We start from the raw sequence: 21,576 nt of genomic DNA on the forward strand, positions 1-21,576 counted from the left end.
AAATAACCTTGCCAATCCCTCTTTGGCTCGTTGCTATCACCCTTCTGTGCTTCCTCCGTTACCTCTCAAGCCACATCGTTCTGCAGCCGCCAGCCCAGCCTTTGTCGCTAGCCGGCATCGCCATTCCTTTCTTTCGCCATCAGATATCGCTGTCGGGTATGTACCGGAACTAACCTCCTTTACGAACTCAGGCAACTCTTGTTTGCTTTTCTGCATAAACTGCTGGTAGTCTACAAAATCGCGAGCATCCATAAATATCCAGAACTTTCAGGCGCTTCAATTTGTGAATGTTCAGGGGAAGGGCACGAAGATTTGGGCATCCCCTTAAATCCAAAGTTTCCAGATTAATTAGGGATCCAAGTGACTCGGGGAGTTCGGCTATACTTGCCTTCTTAACGTCGAGTACTAAGAGAGTTTTCATAAATTCCCCAAATTTTGTAATTATTTTTTTTACTTTAATGGAGCTACAGAGAACAAACGCTTTCAGAGATGCCATTTCCAATTATATTGGAAGGATTTTAAGATTTATGCAATCTTTAAAATTTATTTCAACAAGGCTTTTCAGCTGGCCAAGAGAAGGATCAATTTTTACAAGTTGCTTGCATCCCTCAAGAACTAATCTTTCTAGTTTTCGACATATTGCAAGATTTGGAGTTTCTCACGTCCAAAAACTTTAGATTATCCATCTGATAAAAATATAAAGATTGGAAAAATAAGCTATAGAAAACACTCTGCTTAATCAATAGAGATGTGTGAGAATGGTCAAAGTAACCTACACTGCAACCATGCCCAAGTGGCTTTATTTTGGTATTTTGCATTTTGAGATGTATGAGTTTATCCAGCTTTGTACCTGATGGAAGAGTTTGTAGAGATCCATACCAATAGAAAATTTTAATTTGCGAGGTAAGTCTTGGAGACCTGGGAGAAGGTCAACAATCACTATCCAACCCTCGTTTTCCTTTGACACCAGTGAATGATGGGGGAAAAGCATCTTACTCATTCTTCTTGAATGATGTTATTGGTAAGAGAATGCAAGGAATTTATAATGCCTGATTTTATAATTCATTGTCTGCAAGTTGCAATTATCTTATGCAGTATTAGTTTTCTTTCTTTTCTGGCCTGTTTGATAAGGATTGTATAATTTTGTTATAGAATATAGAACTCCCATGAACAGGCTCAAATGTTTTGGTTGATGAAGGCATCAATTTGCATCCTTCTCAAATCTGAATTGCTTCCTAGAGTTTCGTCATTTACTAATAGTTTATTTCTTGATATCCTCTCTTTTGACTTTCAGGTAGTTCTTGGAAAAAATGTACAAGAAGAAGAAACAAGTTGATAAGCATGGACCCTTACATGGTCATATGGGTGCACAGGATCAAGAAATGGACATAAGGAAGATTATGAAAGATGTCGAAAATTTTGGTACTTTTCTTCCATTGCCTTTTGCACCACCTTCTTTTACCTTTTGTTAATTATCATCCCCTATTGTATTAGTCTTTTCGTTTACTATGATATGCTTTTTGCTTATTTTGTTATGCTCTGGTTCTCTTATGGAGAATTCAAACTGGACTTCAGACTACACAAAATTGTGGATGATTGTATTCTTGGTCATGCAATTTGAATATCTGGGTCTTGATTTCTTTGGTTTGGTCTGTTGCAGCTCAACCTATACATGTTTGGTAACTAATATTCATGATATTCTTTAAAATACTTTTTTTTTTAGTGAATTTAAGATTTAGGATGCTATTTTTTTTCCATTCTTGATATGTATTGGTTCCCTTTTTTTCCCCTTTTCTTCTAAAGTACTCATAACCTCCATAAACTTGTGTGAAGAACAATCTTTTTGGCTCTTTTTAGCTCGACAATAAACTTTCCTTAACGTTTATTTATATGTACCATGTAGAGAAACCCTTACTGTTGGTGAAACTGTTAAATTATTTATGGAAACTGCCATGTCAGAGTTAATTGAGCCACATTGCATCTTACATCCTGGGTCATTTATTAATTTCTCTCCCCAATCAAAAAGCACATTTTGTTTTCTACTCCCTTAGAAAGTCAAGAAAAACCCATTATTTTTTCCTTCCCTAGTTTCCAGATTTCATCTTCTTCTGTCTCCATCACTGGGATATACCATTTCCATCTCCATTGTGCACCTGTATCAAAGTTGCTCAAGCCCCAAATTCCATCTTCCTCCTCTATCCTTCATGCTTTGGATTTTGAATGCCCCCTTTTGCACCTATAGCAAAGTTGTGGCTGGAGGAAGGTGTTGCACCCGGGTTTTTCATGATAATCTTGCAAACTTACGATACTCTTTCTTGTTGGATTTCTTCATTCCCTTCATGTACCTAGAAAGCTGCACTCTGTTTTTTTTTTGGTTTTGTTTTGGATTTCTGCAGAATTGCTGGTGGTTCAACATGTAGATTTTCTCTTTGTACGTACTCTAGTTCTTGGATTCCTTTGTTAAAATAAACATTGTTGGTCTTTTAAACAATGTTAAAGGAGAAAATTATAATGGATCTCATGTTTAAGGAAACTCAGTCTATGAGTTTTTCTTCAAATTATTTTCTTCAATTTTTTTAGCTCTCTTTGCTTGCTTTAATGAAATCGCCTGCAAGACATAACACATTTAATGGTTCTCGTTGATAGTAATATGTGCTGCTATAATAATGCCCCTTTTGAATGCTTTGATGGCACAATTACCAATAGCAAAGGAAATTGGTTTGGGCTACTAGATGGCATTGATGGCAAAGTTCCTTAGAACAAACATTTCCTGCATCTAAACTCAAACTTCTATTGAAGAGTTATGAATCAGATGTTAACGGGGATGAGAATATATCTACTAGGAGAACTATACTCTCAGCTTTTTAATGAAGAACAAAGGATGTTGTGCGTTTGTGCGAGGAGGAAATAACTAAAATACCTGAGTCCAAATCAGGTGTCAAATAATACCCTTATAGATAACATAGCAATTTTCTTTAATGACTTAACGGATTCTCTGAAGGGAGTTCTTTGCTTATAAAGAAAAGTTGAGGAGAGTTTATTACAACTATAAGACGTTAGAGGTGTCCTGTGCATATGACTCAAAGTTTGGGGGGCTTATATTTATTTTAACCTTTGTTTTTAATGGAGAAGAAAGGTGGCATGTTAAACTGCTTTAGTCTTGGTTATAGATTTGAAGCTGTTCAATTATGAATAATGTGTAAGATTGTGCTTTCACCTTGTGTGTGTAAACCCTTGAATTATTTCTCGAACTATCAATAAATTTCTCTAAACTTTAATTTCATGAAGTTTATCTATAAAATATAGTGAATTCTGAGCTTCATTGTATGTCATACCAGGTTTTACATTGCAATCCAAGGTTAATAATCCACAGTGTGAACTCATACATAGTAACTGGTCAAAATTCCATAGAGTCAAACGCTACATAACAGCTAGTCAAAAGTCAAATACTAATAAAGTTCATACCTGATCAGATTTCAATTTTGAGTTGGCATTTTAAAATAAAGCAAGAGCACTGGACATTATTGGAAGAGTATGCGGGATTAAAAAATTGCGCTGAATATGGTATTTTGCTTGTGCATTTTTCATCGTGATTTGGCTTATTGGATATTTGCTTGATGGTAAGTGAAGGCGTGTCTGGGTCTAGAAATTTATGGTTTTAAAACAGTTCCTTCTGTAGTTTGTGATTCCCAATTAACCTTGTCCATTGAATTTCATATTGATGATTTGATGTTGCTCTTGATGGTGCCAACTAATGCTATTTTTTCAGGCTACTCACATATGTCATGGAAAGAACGTAAGAAGATTGAAGATAGGAAGGTTGTTTCTCTAGGCGGGAAGGTATCTTTGCTGCATCATGTGCTACGGAACAACATATAGACTTGGGGACCTGGCAAACAAATCTAATATTGTTGTCTTTGTTCCTTATGCAGGCCCCTAAGCAGCAGAGATTACCTTTAAGCGTGGCACGACCAAGGATGAAGAAACAGAAGGAGAGAGAGCAGCAAATGCTCCAAGAGGTAAAGCCGTTGCATTCACTAGAATGATTGCTCACAATTAATTTAATGGACAAGGTTTGACCATCATTGTCGAGAATGGTCTCAATCCAATGGCACAAGCTTTTTAAAGGAAACAACTACGGTGAATAGCTTAAATTAATCCTTAACATGTGTTTGAATCTCCTTTGAGCTTGAATTGTGGTAGCAACAAACAGCTGCTTAAAAATCGCTAGAACATTTCTGATGGTATTAATGATCTTACTGGTGTGTGTGACTCCTGCTGACTGTTTTACCAATTTTCTCCACTCTGGCTTGTAGCGCTTGATTCTTGGACAATTTGGGGGAAAGCTTGGTGGCAGCAGTAAAAGATCAGTGGGGAAGCGAAGACCTGAGGAGAGGGGTCTGAAGTCAAGTGAAGGTCGTTTCAAAAATGGCGTCCTTAATGTGAAGCATTTGTTAAATCCAGCCCAATCTAAAGATCAAGTTACTGAAAACCATGTGCCCAGACCCGGTGGAGGAAAAAGGAAAAACGGAGATAAGAAGAAGGGTAAGAAGCGCCGTTGAGTAATCAAATCCCATGTGGGGAAAAGTTTGTAGGAAAACAAGCAAAGCAGCAGTCAATTTGTTAACGTATCTAGTCTGTTTGATCCTCAGGTGAAAGACTTGAATTGAGATTTGATCTTAAATAGTTATTATTAAGGAAAGGTTAATTTATTAATTCATATAGTTAACGTTAGCAATCATGTTAGAAAAATTATTTCGAATGATACAAATCATATCAATTCATAATTATAATAAATCTTATAATTCAAGTCAAAAGTGCCGGCTATTAATTAAGGTCCACTGCTTGGCACAAAAAAATGTTTAATTGAGTTTCAGGACATTTACAATAATGGGACTCCTAACATTGTGAGTTCCATCTGACCATGGAAGTGATGTGGACATCACTTTTTTTTGGCAATTTTTATCCGACGATTGTGACAACAAAAGTCTGTTTCTCATTCAAAGACTTGAAAGAAAGGAACTGAGGTTCCACTGCAATGTTGAGTCCTGATGTTGGGAGAATAGTTGCTGTGTAATTTGAGCTGGCAAATCCAACATTTGTGACTACTCGATTGACCTTGACAATGGAAGTTTGTATAACCTTTATCCCTATTGGGGGATAATTTGCGTTTATTATCATGGATCTATCCGGAAACTTAGGACATGTAATATCTGGAGCTTCAGAGATCTGTTGAATCATTTGAGTATCATAACCCAAGTTGCAAAGAATTAGCAAGTAATCTTCCTTGGAAAGGTCATAAACTAATCCGGAAACCAGGATCAATAGCTTGCACAGGATTAACATGTCCTGATCCATAAGCAAACTCACCAATGTGATTATCGACGTTGCCAGTCATAGGTTTAGCTGTAGTCATAATTGCAGATTTGAAGGCTGCTGGAGACCAATGTGGATGGCAACTTTTCGCATAGGCAGCTGCTCCAGACACGTGTGGACATGCCATAGAAGATCCTTTGAGAAAACTGTAATTGAACCTTCTTGTGTCTATGGTATCAGAGCCTGGAGGAGAAATTATAAATCTCTTTTAGTGTATAGAGTGAAGAATGAAGTTGTAAAAGTAAAAGTCAATAATGCATACGTGTGTTTAACTATCTCCCTCCACAATCTAACAATCACACTCCCTCCATTTTTGAATATAGAAGAATTTCAACCAACTCATAATTTAAGAAAATTAGTTAATCATACTAATTATGTTTGAAATTGAAAAGTTTAGACAAAAATATTCTTATAATTAATGTTTACTTTTTTCCCTCTAATTTGATAGCATTCTCTATTTATGAGGGACAATTTAGGAAAAATATGAGTAATGCTTCTTAAAATTGGTTGTTTTGCTTATAATGAAAAACAAAGAAACATAAGGTAATTTTTCTTATATTTCAAAATGGAGTAGTATCATTGTAAAATGAAACTAAAGGTGATATATATATGCATGATCAGTTATAATGTATTTTGTACTTTTATAGATCATTTTTCTGAAGTGTTACCTGATGGAGAAACCATGGGTGAAAATGCTACTAAAATATCAACTCCAGAGGCAGTTATATCTAGTTTTAGGATTTCAGGAACTATCTTGTTGGGCCCACGTGACGAGAATTTAGCTACTCCTGGTGCAGTGCTATCCATAATACTCTCACTCTTGGTTATCTCAGCTTCTGGGTGTTCTGATATTGTGCAAGACTTAATTAGTGTCTTGTTCAGTAGACAAAAAAATTGATGGAAGTATAGTCACAATTTCCAAAGGCCCATACTATCTTCAATTACACCAACAGCACCAGCTTCATAAGAATTAGCACACTCAGTCTCATCAGCAGGGCAAGATACGATCTTTCCTTTGAGCAATGTCCACAGATCTCCAAAACATTTTTGTGGCATTTTGCGATGGGCAATTTTGTGCCCTTTGACTCAAAGACATTTATTTCACTTCGCACCAAGATAGTTCCATTTCCAAGAACAAGCTTGTTGAATATCTGGCGATCTGTGGTGCTTGCTGCGACTGAAAGTACCCACGGCGTTAAACTGGCGGCCAAGCTTGGAACAGGCCCGTTATTTCCCGCAGATTGCACTGTGAGCATCCCTCTAACCATTGCATGAAATGAACATATTGCCACAGCATCTTGATTGAAAGAATAAGGTGGATCATCCAAACCCAGTGAAACTGAAATGGTATCAACTCCATCTGCAATGGCATCATCAAAAGCAGCCAAGATTTTGGCAACATCGTAACCTAGTACATATATGTACCATGTTTGTTAATTCATGTGAGATACACCAACTCTTTACCCAATTTTTTTTTTTTTTTGTTAACAAAACTTCATGTATTCATATATGTATGACTGTTGCAAGCTTTGGATACAGCGATTCTTGCAGATGGGACCCCTCCTCTTGCAGTGCCTTCTGTGATTCCGTACAAGCTCACGCCATGAATACAGTTTCCTGCTACAGTAAGAGTGAGAAAATGAGCCGGCCCAACTCTTAAGAGTTCAGGCCCTTAAGCCCGTTTTCTAAAAAAGATGATATATTTTTGAAGCTTGGCCTTGAGCTCGTTTTGTTTTAAAAAAAATAAAAAAATAAAAAATTTAATAAAATAAATAAATACAAATACATAATTGGAATTTTAATCAACTTTTAAAGTGACTATACAAATTTTCATTTTAAATTAATCTTATCAAATTTAATAAATATAAAAACTTGTGTATCATAAATTGCAACATTAATTAAAACTAAGAAATAGACTTTAAAAAGTAATCATGTTTAGGAAATTAATAAAAAATCTCTCAATATCTTGTTAACATAAATGGCAAAAGAATCAACATTAATATTTTGAAGAATAAGGTTTAGAGATCTGTCCAAGCCCGAGCCCTTTTTTTAGAGCCTATTAGGGTCGGATTTAAAAGCTTAATTTTTTTTTAAAAAAAAAACCATCAATTTTTCAAACCTTACCTCTTATATAAATTAGGTTTTCAAACTTGACTCTCATACTTGGTCTTTATTCTCGACTCTATTTATAGTTGAGAAGCAGTGTGCGTGCTTCAATGTAGTATCGTGCTCCTATGATTTTGTTGTTGCATTTGAAGTTTTTCCCACCTGCACAAGTTCCTGGACACAATACAAACAATTAAAATTTGTCCAAAAATTCCCCATCTGTTTTCATTTTTTTTATTAAGTCAATCAAATAATAACTACACTTTTGGTCCAAAAAAAAGAAATGAAAAAGGATCATTCCAACATCTACTTTTATTTATTTTGATTTCATGAATTATTCACTTTTGAAATAATAAAATAAAAAATTATTTGTTATGACAACATGATTCAATATTCAATATCCAATATCATACTGATGAAATCTTAACAAAAGAATCCAGACTAAACTAATCATGTTATATTATATTTTCATAGTTTTGGAAGAGAATACCTTTCCATTTTTTAGGAGGAGGACCGAAAAGCTCTAAAACTCTCAGATTCAGGCCAAATTCCAGTGTCAATGTGTCCCAACATAACATCACTTTCATCCGACATGTTTCGTGTGATTGACTCAACCATACCCATGAAATCCCATGATCTTGTTGTGTGCGTGTGAAGTGTTGTGCTTGGAAAAATCGATACCACTCCTTTCATCTCACCACTCTTTCCTCTTTGTTCTTCTGTCAGTTTTGCAGAGAACCCATTGAAACTTCTCTTATAGCTTCGAACCAACGAACTTGCTGCATCCATTTCATTGGTCAATTGTTGAAGCATGCTGAGATGATCAGAGGTCGGAGAGTACAATGATTCACCGGGAAGTGATCCCATCTAGATGATATATGTTTTTCTTTCATCATCATCAGTGCCACTAGCTTGGCATGTCAAGGGCATTGCTATAGAAGCAAGAGTGAGAGACAAACAAAAGAAAACATCAGAACGATGATGCTTAGCCATTGTTGTAATATTACTGCCAATTGCATATATCATTACAACATGAAGGACTATTTATAACTATATTTTTACAACACTTGTGACTTTTATTTATTTCTACTTAAAAAATTTGATTTTGCTTCTGTTTCATATCTAAAAATGATGTCTAATACGTTTAATGAGTGAAGAATTGATTGGTGCTTGCATTTATTCAAAGTAAATGCATTAGCTTTAAATAAGATGGATTTGCGACTTCAAAGTTTGATTTGGGCAATTTGGAAAATTTTACTTGGGCAATATAAATTATACACACACACATATATACTCTATCAGTCCTAATGAGTTAGTCAATTGTCTTTATTTAAAATTACATATTTTTTTTATCTTTACCTTATTTAATATAGGATGTCTCAATTAAAAAAATCTTATTAATTAAACCCTAAATTATTGTTTGGTACGTTTGTATTCTGTGTGTCCACTGTCCAGGAACTTGCGCGGCAGGCAAAAACTTCAAATGCAACCACAAAATCATAGGAGCACGATTCTATGTAGATGAATCAGTCAGAGATAATAGAGGCCATGGCACCCACACTGCTTCAATTGTAGCAGGAAGACGATGGAATACAACAAATCGTTCATATTTTAAATATATATAAATATGAGAGATTCTATAATAAAAATAAATTATAAAAATTCACTTATTTGTATGATGTACTTCCAAAATTAGTTTTAAATTTTTAAATAATTTCTAAGAAACATTGAACTGGGAGAATAAATTATAAAATAAGATATGTTATTTATGTTTTTCATTGCATTATTTAAGTTTTTAATAAACATAGGATTAACAACTTATAAATTAAAACATTTTTATTCATGTAGTTTTCAAATTATTTATTACTAGTTCAATAATTTAAAATTAAACGTGGTGTATATGTAATAAACTTTGTAGCAAAACAAGTTTAAAATTTTAATATCTGTAAGATAGCAAATTATCATAACTTAGCTTTATGTACATGGTTATTTAAGTTTTAGACTAGACTTGACTAAGAATTGCATGGCATGAAAAATTTAGTTAATCTTTATATTAATTTAATATTGAGTATTTAGTTAATCTCAATTTCAAAAAAAGTAAAAAAAAAATTTACCATTAAATATCAATATATCATCATATATACACCTTATTATCTTGTTTAAAGTGATCTAAAATGTTATTATCTTATAATTATACACCTTCTATGTTGGTAATCAAATTTTTTTATAATTTTTCAAAAGTCATTTCTCAATCATTTTGGTGAGAGCTTACAAGAAGGGAATATATTTTTAGACTTTTTTTTTATATCATAAGTACAATGAATAGATAATTTGTAAACTCTAAATTTATAACTTGCAAATATTTGAAATTTTAATTCCATTAGCTACATTTATAAAATTTTTTATGCAACATTACCTGCTTTTGTATAGTTAAAAAATGTTACAAATTAGAAGATATTTAACAATTAATTTCTTATTTTTTTATTTTAAGAATCTCCTCTTAAATTTTGTATAATAAATAAATAAATGAATTATGTAAACTAACAGATGCATATATAAATTAAAAAAAAGTTTATAAACAAATTTTCTAAAATTAATTTAGTGTTAAAAATGATGAAGAAAATGGACGGCTATGGTTAGGGAAGTCTATCTAATGATTTTAAAAACGCACAAAATATATTCTCCTTTTTACATGCAAAAACGGCACAAAATATAAAGCTGATGAATTCAAAACAAACTTTTTCCTTGTTCTAATAATAATTGCTTTGATAACTTCTGTATTTATGAAATAATTATTTAAATGATAATAATAAAAAAATAGCATGTTTCTTAATCATATACACTCTCCGTTAAAAATATAAAGTATTTTTATTCTTTAAGATATTATCATTGTGTTGGTAAAAAAAAAAGTTGTAATCATTTTTTTTCTAAAAAGTGCCCCTATTAAATAAATTACTTATATTTATTTTAGGGTATCTATAGGGATAAATACGAAAAGATAGGGTTAGGTTAAAAATAAGTAACTATTTATTGGGGGTGAGATTTAGTTAAAAATGTATTACATTTTTAAACGGAAGAAGTAATTTGTATTTTCTTGACAAAAACTTTAACTTGTACTCCTTCAGTTTAAAAATGTAAGGCATTTTTAATCAAATCTCAACCTTCAATAAAATAGTTACCTACTTTTCAACTAATCATATCTTTTATATTTACCCCTATTAAACACCCTATAATAAATATAAAGTTATTATCAATAGGGATACTTTGAAAAAAAAATAATAATTATACCTCAAAAGATTAAAAATACCTTATATTTTTTAACATTCAATTCCTCAAAAAATGCCTTACATTTTTAAATGGAGGGAGTATCTTTTATCTTACATTTCAATTAAAAAAGAAAAAAAGATGTAGTGACTCAACTAATGGAAATGTGGCCAAGCAGAAAATTATCAAGATGACGACTAATGCACACTCAAATTCCATACAACATGAATAGAGGCAAGCCTAATGAAGAAATAATAATTGAATTTAATCAGTAATCAATGTATCATTTTAATTTCTTAAAAAATTTATATTTTTTTTAATTATACTCTTATCAAATATCCTATATATATATATATATATGTATGTATATTATATAAGAGCTTAATAATGACAATTAAAATTTTAATACATTATTTTTAAAAAAGAGTAATAAGTGAAAAATTATAAAAATGATCTAATATTTTATATTTTAGACCAATCATAGCTTCTAGAAAATGTTGTATATTGTGGTTCAAAGAAAATATTTTTTTATTATTAAAGGCAATCACATTCATCAATATGAAGTCAGGTGTTAAATATTTTTTTAATTTTACCCTTTCATAGATTGTGTTTTTGCATTATTTTTCTTAGATAATAACTCATGATCAGTCTTGTTGCTTTCAAACAAATATTATTGCTTGCCACCATTAAGTCTTGATGCAAAGGTTAAAAGTCTATGCAGTTTATATACTTGGAGTGGTATCAAACTTGTTCTGGTTGCATGAAATATAGAGCTGATGAAGACTTAAAACAAACTTACACTTGTGTGTGTGTTGGTTTTGTCAGCAAATTGACAATTATATGATTAAGTAACCGGCTATTTTTGTTTTATTAATTTGGATGGTGGTTTTTATGTTCACTAACTTAATAATTATTTTCTAAGAGACGGAAGTGATCAAAGTAATTATTATTGGAAAAAGAAACAAGTTTGTTTCAATTTATCATCTTTCTATTTTGTTTAAAGCGAAAATTTTAATTTCTATTGCCCTAATATATACACACATATCTATTGAAGACAAACCTAGACTAATACTTATTCTAAGTTGAAAAGCCCAATGATACTATACCTCACTGATATTCTAGAATGTTGTATACTTAGGGTTATGTGTTCTTCCTTTCAGCACCTGTAGTACTTTACACATTATATATATTATTGCCTCTTGTGCACTATAATTTCATCCAATTATATTGAATATCAATGAATAAAATATGATTGTGCCTTCTATTCTATATAACTCTATAACTCTTAATGGTATCCGTGGATTCTAGTATCATTGGGCTTACAATAAGCAATGGTCCGGGCTTTTTCTTTAATAATATCAAAGATTTAATTAATTAAGTCCCTTTTAAACTTGTAATACTGTTCCCACCTTGTGAATCTAAAACTTATTGTAAAAGAGAATTAACCCTAATTGAACAAAAACCATATCCATATGAGAAATGAATTTGTCAATTATGATTATAGTTCGTAAACTTGTTCATATAAAGCTAAAGAAGACTTAAAACAACCTAACACGTGTGTGTGTGTTGTGGGTGTTTGAGAAAGCTCTCCTATAAATATGTTCCAACATTTTTTAGCTCTCACCAATTCATAAGCTCATCACTATAGCAAATCTCATTACTTTTGGCAATGATTTTTCTATGAAGTGCACCGAACTCTTGCACTGTAATGTCCAACCAAACTGTAATAACCAAGAGATCAAACTGTAAGGGTTCCTTTACTAATTCATTATTTAACTCCAAATCATAGCAATCAAGGGATTAACTTTCAAAGGATTACCAAATTATAAAATTTCATAAAAAGGGAATTTCTCCAATCCTTTTTGAAAAGAATCCCAAATTCAACATGTCGAATCTCAAACATTATTTAATAATCTCAAATTAGAGTTTTAAAAGTAAAGCGGAAGCTTGAAAATTAATTAGGATCCAGAATAATGAGTTTTAAAACTCAAAAACAGATTGTGTAAAAAATGACACGTGCGTCGTGGCTCGTCTTCTCTGTGCCATGCATTGCGGCGTGAGGCGTTATGCGTTGCGGCGCATTGCATAAATTTAATAGTATTAGTGCTATCATTTGACAGCACAGGGAGCGAACTCTGATGTGTCCTAAGTCTCTGTTCTACGTTCGATTAAGGTAGTTTTGGTGTCTACACGAAACTTTCTCCTAATTCTAGCTAATGGCACTGGTTTCACACTCAAACTCATTTTCCATAAGAAGTTGGACACCAAAACTTATTTTGACCTTTTTTTTACAAAATTTTGCAAATGGATGTCCCAACTCAACTACTCGTGCCAGTAACTCACACCAATCATTCGACCACACTCAATGGACTCTCACAAACCCGTGCAATGCACCACACACAAACAAAAACAATCATATCATAAAATTACCTCTCAACCTTGATTTTTACAAAACATTTAGGGGGAGGGAATGTTACACAAAATTATCAATTTCATTCCAAATCTTTCAAAATACATATGTTTCTATTTGTACAAGTATTTTGGCCCTATCCATGAATTTACAATCAAAACTCACTAACCTAGGATATAAAATACACAAGTGATACACGAAATCATGCAAGTAATGCATAAAACATGTCAAATAATCCTAGTTGGCAAGTACATCAACAAATACACATGAAAGTAACAAAAAGAGGCATAAAAAGGGTTACTTCACAATCTTAGGCCTCTATGTGTTTTCCTTGATTTGGATCTGATGAGCTAGGTCCTAAAAATATTGAGAATTGAGGGGTGAGTACAACTACTCAATAACCAAGTTTCATTTAACCCATACAATTGCATATTAATTGTAAATAGATACAATTAAGCAAAAACATAGATATAACATATAATACTCAGCCATGGTTCAAAAAACTAACAACTATGTGATCAGACTTACTACAACACACTTTATCATGTTATTTCATAAAACATAACACAAGGTCGTACAAATAACAACCATGCACCTTTAACACATGTCAGATCACAAAACTAAGAACCATGTGACCAGACTTATATGCATGATCATATGCCAACCTTATACCCTCTTGTTACCTCCGACACGAAACTAGTGGCTATCACGTGGCTACGTCGTTCAGAGACTAACCTAGCCTTCTACTTGTGAGGAACTACCAGGCTAGGAAAAACTCACTCACTTATGTAATTCGATTTTCCCTAATACTAACAATCATGGAGTGTCGTACCCCTAATTTAGTCTTCTCATGAACCGGTGGAGACTAGTTGTAATAACCCCAATAAAATTTAAAATAAATAAATAAATAAATATATAGGGTAACTTGCTTAAAGTGTGTTTATATTAGTTTTTAGGATAAATATAGCAAGTTAAAGACTTGGTCTAGTGGCAGCTGAGGAAGACTTCATATATTAGGTCCCCAGTTTGAATCCAGAAGAGTACAAAAGAAGAGTTGAATTTTTTATTTTTCTGGTCATGCGAAATTACCAAATTGCCATTGGTTTCATCAGATTTTTTAACTCTTTCTTTCTTCTTTCTCGATAGATCTGGACTAGAGAGAGAGTTTTGAGAGCACCGATATTCTGCTCTTCCTTTCAACTGAATCTACCTTCTTCCTCCTCCACCGAAGCCAGCACCGTCGTTCGTGTAGCAGCCGTCGACGCTATGCTTATTCGTTCGCCTCAGCTATGATTTTCTTCCCGAGTTACTGCTGTTTGTCCGCCTCTGCTATGATTCAAGTATGAAAAGTCTTTCTTTCTCTTATCTTCTAGTTCGTGTGGGTATACAAGATCTGGGTGAGCAAAGATCTCTTCCTTTTGGGTTCGTTTTCTGATTATTGGTGAGCTTATTCTTCTTTATTCATGGCGGCAGTTCTTCTTCACTGTTCAAAATCATTTTTCCTTCCTCTGTCGGTGCGTGTGAGTGGCTGAAATAGTATTAAGGTAATTATAAATCTTTGTTGCTATTGCTGTCCGTGAGGCTTTCGTTGCTCTGTGTATGCGAAAAAATTTTAGAAAATGGGGCTGCTCTGTTGTTGTCGTGTTGTTTTAGGGAAGGGACAACTCAATATTGAGTTGGAAATTGATCTCAAAGCTTAATAATGATATATATATTCATGGCTGAAATTATAGAGTTCCTTGAAAGAATTTTGTTGCTATCTGTATATTGCAAGAAGAAGGTTTAAATTTGAGCTGAAAATTTAACTTAAGGGTTGGTAGTGAAATACATGTGGGAATTTTAAAGTTAAATTAATTCTATTTGAAATGGTTGATGCAAAGAAGTTATTGAGGTGAAATTGGAAGAGAATGGCTTAGATATACAACTTGAATATTGGTGCATATAAGATGTTTGTTGAAAAATTTGTAAGAGGAAATTGAACTTGACTTCAGAATATTTATAGAAATTATTAATTTAGAAATTAACCGATAGGTCTGTAAAGGAATTTGATTATGAGATTGCACGTTGCTATTGGAGCACTTGGAACTTGTTTGGTTATTGGTGAATTTGCGAAATATTTTAAATTAAAAAGTTATTAAAATTGTATATATTTATATTTTTAGGGTGTGTGGAAGAACAAGACCCGGATAAGACTTAAAAGAAGAATACTTTCAGAAATCTAAAACTTCAACAGGTAAGTGAATAACATTTCCTTTAATTTATTTTTATTGGTACTTTTATTTTTAACAAATTTTCATTGAGATATTTTATTCTTGTGAATTACATTAGTTTTGAAACTTTGTGATATTGATGCGAGACGTTTAAAGGAGGATATATGCATTTATTTCCTCAGGGAATATGTTTTAAAGATTTATGGAATTATTTGGTTTATTAAACTCTTGAAATCCTTGATTATTTAGATAACGCAAGCTCGTATATTATTTTATGAAAGACCATTTTCAACAGGTTTTAAATTAAAATTTAAAGTGATACATGCGAGTTTGGCATTAGAAACGCTGATTATATTTCAGAAGTAATTATTTTCTCGCATGTTTGAAATAGGATTTTTGAGAGGACTCCAAACAGAACAATGTTGCTAACAGCAGTTCCGTTAGCCCGTAGCGCGCTGTGGTTAAATACTAGCTAGTTTGTTTCGTGAGTTTTATTCTCACGTTTGGTATTTGTGGGCTTCGTACCTGCATTTGATTCCATGGCCTGAGTCACGTTTGGTTACTTACCCTTGTGGGCTGTGTGTCCACATTTGTTTCATAGCTTCGGCTGCGTTTGGTTACTTACTCTCGTGGACTGATGTGTTCACATTTGTTTTCGTGACATAGGCCGCGTTTGGTTATTTACCCTCGTGAACTGTGTGTTCACATTTGTAACCTGTTCTGTTGAGTTCTTAGAAATTTAAATGTTAATTAATATGTGTTTTCGAAATTTACCTAATTTTGACTAGTAATTGGTATCGTTTTGAGTTATATGAGAGCAGATTGACTTCTTTTAGCATGATAACATAAATTATTTTCAATTCATTCTTATTTTACAAATATGATTATGACTTACATACTTATAAATTTTGGTGAAATTACTTTCAATTTCTGGACACCATTATTAGAGATTGTCAATTTAAATTTTAAAAATTTTATCATGGGAATGCTATTCACTGGAAAAAATTATTTGGCCTCAGATTAGTTAGCTGGCGCCAATTCCACCAATGACCTCAAAAAGGGAAAATAACTACAGTGGGTGGACATTTTGATTGGTATTGTTGCTTTAATATAAATATATAATTTGTGTGTCCTTTGATTTAAAAGAAAGAGTAGATGCTCCATATAGGTTGTTGATGAATCTTATTTTTGTCTGTATATTGGTCGCTGGCTGAAAGGAGCTACGCTCCTAATTTATACTGTTATTTGTAAAAAAATTTGTTGTAGAATTTTCGAGAGATCTTAGTTACAGGGAAGGTTCTGCCGAAATTTCTACAAAAACGTCGATACTTTCTTATGATAATGAATTTAAAGAAGTTATTTTAATTCTCATGTGATTTGATTAAATTTTGTTCTTTTCTTGAAAAATAAAGTAAACATTCACTTGGAGGCTTACGGGAATGTGAGAATGGTTCACACCCATGCCGGTCACCCTCTATTTTTGAGACATGACAGTAGTTAGGTTCAAGTCCCTCATAGAACAAGTGGGATAGTCTCAAATCAACCATGGGACAAGGGCTACCTCCCGATTCCAACGGTCAGTGCCAAAGTTAATTCTCAATTCCAACTGTCACTGCCAATACCATGTGGATTTAAATTAATCTACTCCTTTCCCTAGATGAACTCCCACCGATGATCATGTTATGCACATTTTTCACATAATATGCATTTTAACAATCAATTTATAGTACATGAACTTACATAAACTCAAATACTCCTCGAACTCGTCACATAATACATCAGAATTCTCCACCTATAATAACAAATAACAATCAATTTCGTAAAACACAAAGGATGGCATAATCAAGGTTATCTTTTCAAAATCATTTCACAAGTTAAACATATTGCCAATGTGCATCATTGATTTAAATCATAAATCACATTTCATAAACACAATTAACATTCAACTATAAAGATTAAGTTTGTCCCAGTTGCCTCAAACCTTTGAGAGGTCAAAGGTTTACCCCTCACTATACTAACTTTCTAAAGTTTCAACAAGATCGAATGGTGACAAAATAAACCATACTACAATCATACCATAAGAATATCATCATTGCCTCAATTTTAAAAATTTATTAACACATAACTCTATACACTCTATTTTATTAACCCATAGTCACTACTCATTCATACCTAATAGGCTCATTAGGTTTCATTAATGCATATTATCACTAATAACACCTTAAATCATTATTACTGCACATATACCTCTCATAACTACCATATTTATATTAATTTTTGGATATTAAATGCTCCCATGGACCAACCACTTCTAAAATCATCAATGTGGTGTTTCAATACCTTAAAAAACTCCCATTATACTCATTCTGACCAATGGAATCGGACCCATAATCTTATGGATTGAAAATCCATCTTCTAACTCAAATTTTACCATAACTCATCATAAATGAGGGAGAGAAAGGAAGAAGAAGGCATGATAAACTTACCTTAGGTGTTTGGGAGCTTCAATTTAGTCTTAATGTGATCCCACAACATGCCCTAGCAGAGAAAAAGTAGAGCTCTTTGCTTTCTTCCTTTTCTGTCTTCTGTTTCCTCGTGTAGATACAAACCAGATATATCTGATTTTTGGCCATGCACTGCGACACACGCTGCCCTTTGCCGCAGTGCATGGCGTAAAGGAGCCCGTTACTTTCAAATTTGTCTCTATGCACTACGATAGAATGATCATGCACCGTAATATGTGGTACAGAGGACAATTCTTCATTTTTTCTTCCTCTTTCCTTACTCGGGTGGCTCGCCATCAATTTAGACCCACTTTAGGGCTAAAATTACAACAATTATGCCAAGTTAAGCTCCTTTGGCCACACACCTCATTAACTCACTAATCACCCTCATTAGGTTAATAAACCAGGATTAAATTTTCCCGGATGTTACATGCACGATTGGCAGCATCGACACAAAACCCCTTAAATATACTTTTTACCATTCAATAGTATATACTGGCCCGTTAATTGTCTAGATCAGTTTTTGATAGTGATAAGAAGATTTATGGTACTCTTAACCAATCCCTCCCAAATAGGTTCACCATTCATGGCCTCTAGCCTTAGCTCAGTGATAATGATAACGAAAAATGCAGACAAATTTCCAATCTCTTGATCTTGAATGACTTAAGCTTGTTTTAAAATCCAGCTCGCCAATAATGATTGGCCTAACATGCTCGCTCCCAGGATTGATGTGGGAAATAGTTTTCCTTTTCGGAAAGCTGAATGGGAGAAACACGTAAAATGTTCCCACCTTTTAAATGTTTCTTGCTTTATAAAATCTGTAGGTCTATTAGCCATGTACAAGGATTGATTGAGTCAAGTAAACATTACTCCAAGAATTGCAAAGTATCCACTTAAAGATATTAAAGCGACTCTCAATCCTGGTGAGAAATACTTCGATATAGCCTACACCAAAGGGAAAATTAGAAATAGCAACAATAGGATAATTGAAGTCTGGATCTATTTGAAGATTGATGCCATGACTCTCAAAAGCTAGATAGCAATGAGTTCAAGTTGAAAATTTGAGAAGGATCTCACTAATATTGCACTGATATAAAGGCTAACTGCTCTTAATGTTTATCCTTCTATTATATTAAAATGTTGCATGCCTAGGGTTACATGTCATTCCTTTCAACACCTATAACACTTTACACATTGTATATATTGCTGCCTCATATGCATTGTAATTTCATCTAATTGAATATCAATGAATATAATGTGATTGTGCCTTCTATTCTCACTCTATACCTCTTTATGGTATTAGAGCAGTATTAGTGCGGTCTAGTATCATTAGGCTTTCCATTGTTGGGCTAAGGATAAGTGATGGTATGGGTTTTATCTTCAATAATATCAAAGAATTAAATAATTAAGTTCCTCTAAAACCTATAATACTAGTCCTACCTTCTAATTCTAAAACTTACTCTAAAAGAGAATTAATCATAAATGAACAAAAACCGTACCCGTATGAGAAGTGAATTTGTCAATTATGATTCTAGCCCATAAAATTGTTCCTACAAATATAAGGGAAACTTAAAACAACCTAACATGTGTGTGTGCTGTGGAGTGTTTGAGAAAGCTTACCTATGAATATGTTCCAACACTTCTCAACTCTCATCAATTCATAAGCTCATCACCATGACAACTCTCACCACTTTAGCAATAATTTTCTTATGAAGTACATCGAAGTAAGAGTTGTCACAACTTTTGCACAACCAAAAAAACTTATTTGAGCCTAGCCCAAATAGCCATGAACTTCTTGAAAATTCTAAATGGCTAAATTCAGGCTTTGGGCGGCCCAAATACCCTCATTTTTATTTTAAAAATTAAGTTTAATTAAATTTTTATTTTAAAATTAATTATCTTTATTTTATAAAAATATAAAATATATTTTTTGATATTTAAATGATATATAGGACTCAAATTTTTTAAAAAAATATGTGAGTCTTAAAATATAAAATCAATATTAAAATATACTTTAAATTTTATTTTGATATATTTTATGGATTAAAAATAATAAAAATATGATAACATAAATGTCTTATTTTTTTGAAAATTATTTATAGTAGTATACTCCAATATATGGTATTTTGGTATAAAATGATCTAAAAATTAAAGAATTAATTAATATTTATTATATTTAAAAAATATAATTTTTTATTCAACTATTTTCAAATTTTTTAAGAATTATTTTGGTTGGCCTGAATATGCTCGAACATTAAGAACCATCATTTTATTAAGTTTATCCCTAAATTTTTTCAAATTTATACAGGCCGCCTGTCAGACTTGGCTCAAATTACCAAATCTAATCTTAGAATAAAAGAGCAAATTGATCTCTCAACTATAAGTTCAAAAATGTTTAGGATCCTATACTTATTTTTGGTGGAATATTCCCCTTCAACTTTTGAAAATAGTGTGAATGATTTATAACTAATAATTATAAAAATTTAATTTATTTATTTCACATAATTTTAAAATGAATGGTTTATAACTAATAATTAACATTAATAAATAGTATTCGTTATTATAAACTTTGGGTTAACTATTAAAATACAAAACAAATATTAATTTATATATCGACGATTGGATAAGATCATAATTTTTCTTGAGATTACATGAAAGGTGTGAGCTTTAAGTCTCATTCACACTTTTAAACATCTCAAATATATTACATTTGTAATTCTGTATAATAAAAATTATAAATCATCATAAATTAATGTTCTATTTGGTAATTGTATATTCAAAAGTACATTTCATTATCATAATTCAAATAATTTTTAATTTACTAATTTAACTTTTGAAAAAATATATCCAAATACAATTTTCATTATAACAATTGATTTTTATTAAATTGACTCTTATCAAATAAATTTTTGGCAAATTAACTTTTAACTAATGAAAAACCAAACACGCATGTACATCTCAAAAGCTCTGTATACCAAAGTTGGCCAAATTTACTTTTGGCCTCATTTGAATGTGCTTTCAATAAAGTCACTTTGGGTTGTCAATTGTTGCACAAATAATTTTAGGTGTCTCTAGAGTGCAAGTGACTTCTAAATAGAGTCAGTAATTCAAGCAAGTTAAATACATTTAGGTAGTTGGACTTGAATTTTTTTTATTAAGCTTGCCTTAAATTTTTTTAAGCTTATTTGAGCTAGCCTATTGGGCTTTACTAGAATTATTGGCTCTACTTTTTACATGTGAAAAATTGGGTTACCAAATGTGATCATAGTTTCAATTTAACTTTAAATTTTGTCCATCAAATGTTATTGATGGATTTATACACTTCTACTGAACATGTGATTAAATTCTACAACTTATTTGTCATATCATTTTCTTTTCAGCAATTGTCTTTGCAAATATTGCAACCACTGAGAGGCTATGGAAAAGTAATTAGAGGTGAAGAAGGCTAGTGGATTTTCGGTTATTGTAAAAATTGCCTAGCCTTCTTGCTGTAATTGCTGGAAAATGTGGAATCACCAATGGTTTAGAAATCTATTGGAGTCATGGCATTAGAGATGTTTGAGGTTTATATTGAGTGTTCCTATGCTATCGACCTCCTGACTAGATACCAAATCTTGGGCCACCTTTTTTTGGATATCATTCAAAGGGCTCGGAGATTTTTATTCCATAGATGTAATGCTTCTATTAGTTGTGTCTATTTATTTAT

The 21,576-nt window shown here is 32.3% G+C and overlaps 1 protein-coding gene and 1 pseudogene across 2 annotated transcripts; one reads left to right on the forward strand and one right to left on the reverse strand.

Annotated features, from left to right (window-relative positions):
* Nucleotides 1-4,716, forward strand: LOC129302021 (uncharacterized). Of its 2 annotated transcripts, XM_054940687.1 has the most exons (6): nt 21-156; nt 909-1,021; nt 1,295-1,422; nt 3,770-3,840; nt 3,933-4,019; nt 4,317-4,716. In XM_054940687.1, exons 3-6 carry the CDS (start codon nt 1,311-1,313, stop codon nt 4,560-4,562), a joined length of 516 nt encoding a protein of 171 aa, XP_054796662.1. In that variant the 5' UTR covers nt 21-156; nt 909-1,021; nt 1,295-1,310; the 3' UTR covers nt 4,563-4,716. The 2 variants fall into 2 exon arrangements, with proteins under 2 accessions (XP_054796661.1, XP_054796662.1); XM_054940686.1 differs by lacking the exon at nt 909-1,021 and having other exon boundaries at nt 1-156.
* Nucleotides 4,717-4,962: 246 nt separating this feature from the next.
* Nucleotides 4,963-13,445, reverse strand: LOC129302781 (subtilisin-like protease SBT4.10; annotated as a pseudogene).
* Between the last annotated feature and the right edge of the window lie 8,131 nt (nt 13,446-21,576).

This window comes from Prosopis cineraria, unplaced genomic scaffold (genome assembly GCF_029017545.1).
Source record: "Prosopis cineraria cultivar Desert tree isolate PC_DT_omini unplaced genomic scaffold, ASM2901754v1 PC2, whole genome shotgun sequence".
Lineage (NCBI taxonomy): Eukaryota > Viridiplantae > Streptophyta > Magnoliopsida > Fabales > Fabaceae > Prosopis > Prosopis cineraria.

Coding starts and splice junctions, on each gene's coding strand:
- LOC129302021 (XM_054940686.1), top strand. CDS start 1,311: ATGTACAAGAAGAAGAAACAAGTTGATAAGCATGGACCCTTACATGGT. Junction 1,423..3,769: donor GAAAGATGTCGAAAATTTTG/GTACTTTTCTTC, acceptor CTATTTTTTCAG/GCTACTCACATATGTCATGG. Junction 4,020..4,316: donor AGCAGCAAATGCTCCAAGAG/GTAAAGCCGTTG, acceptor TCTGGCTTGTAG/CGCTTGATTCTTGGACAATT.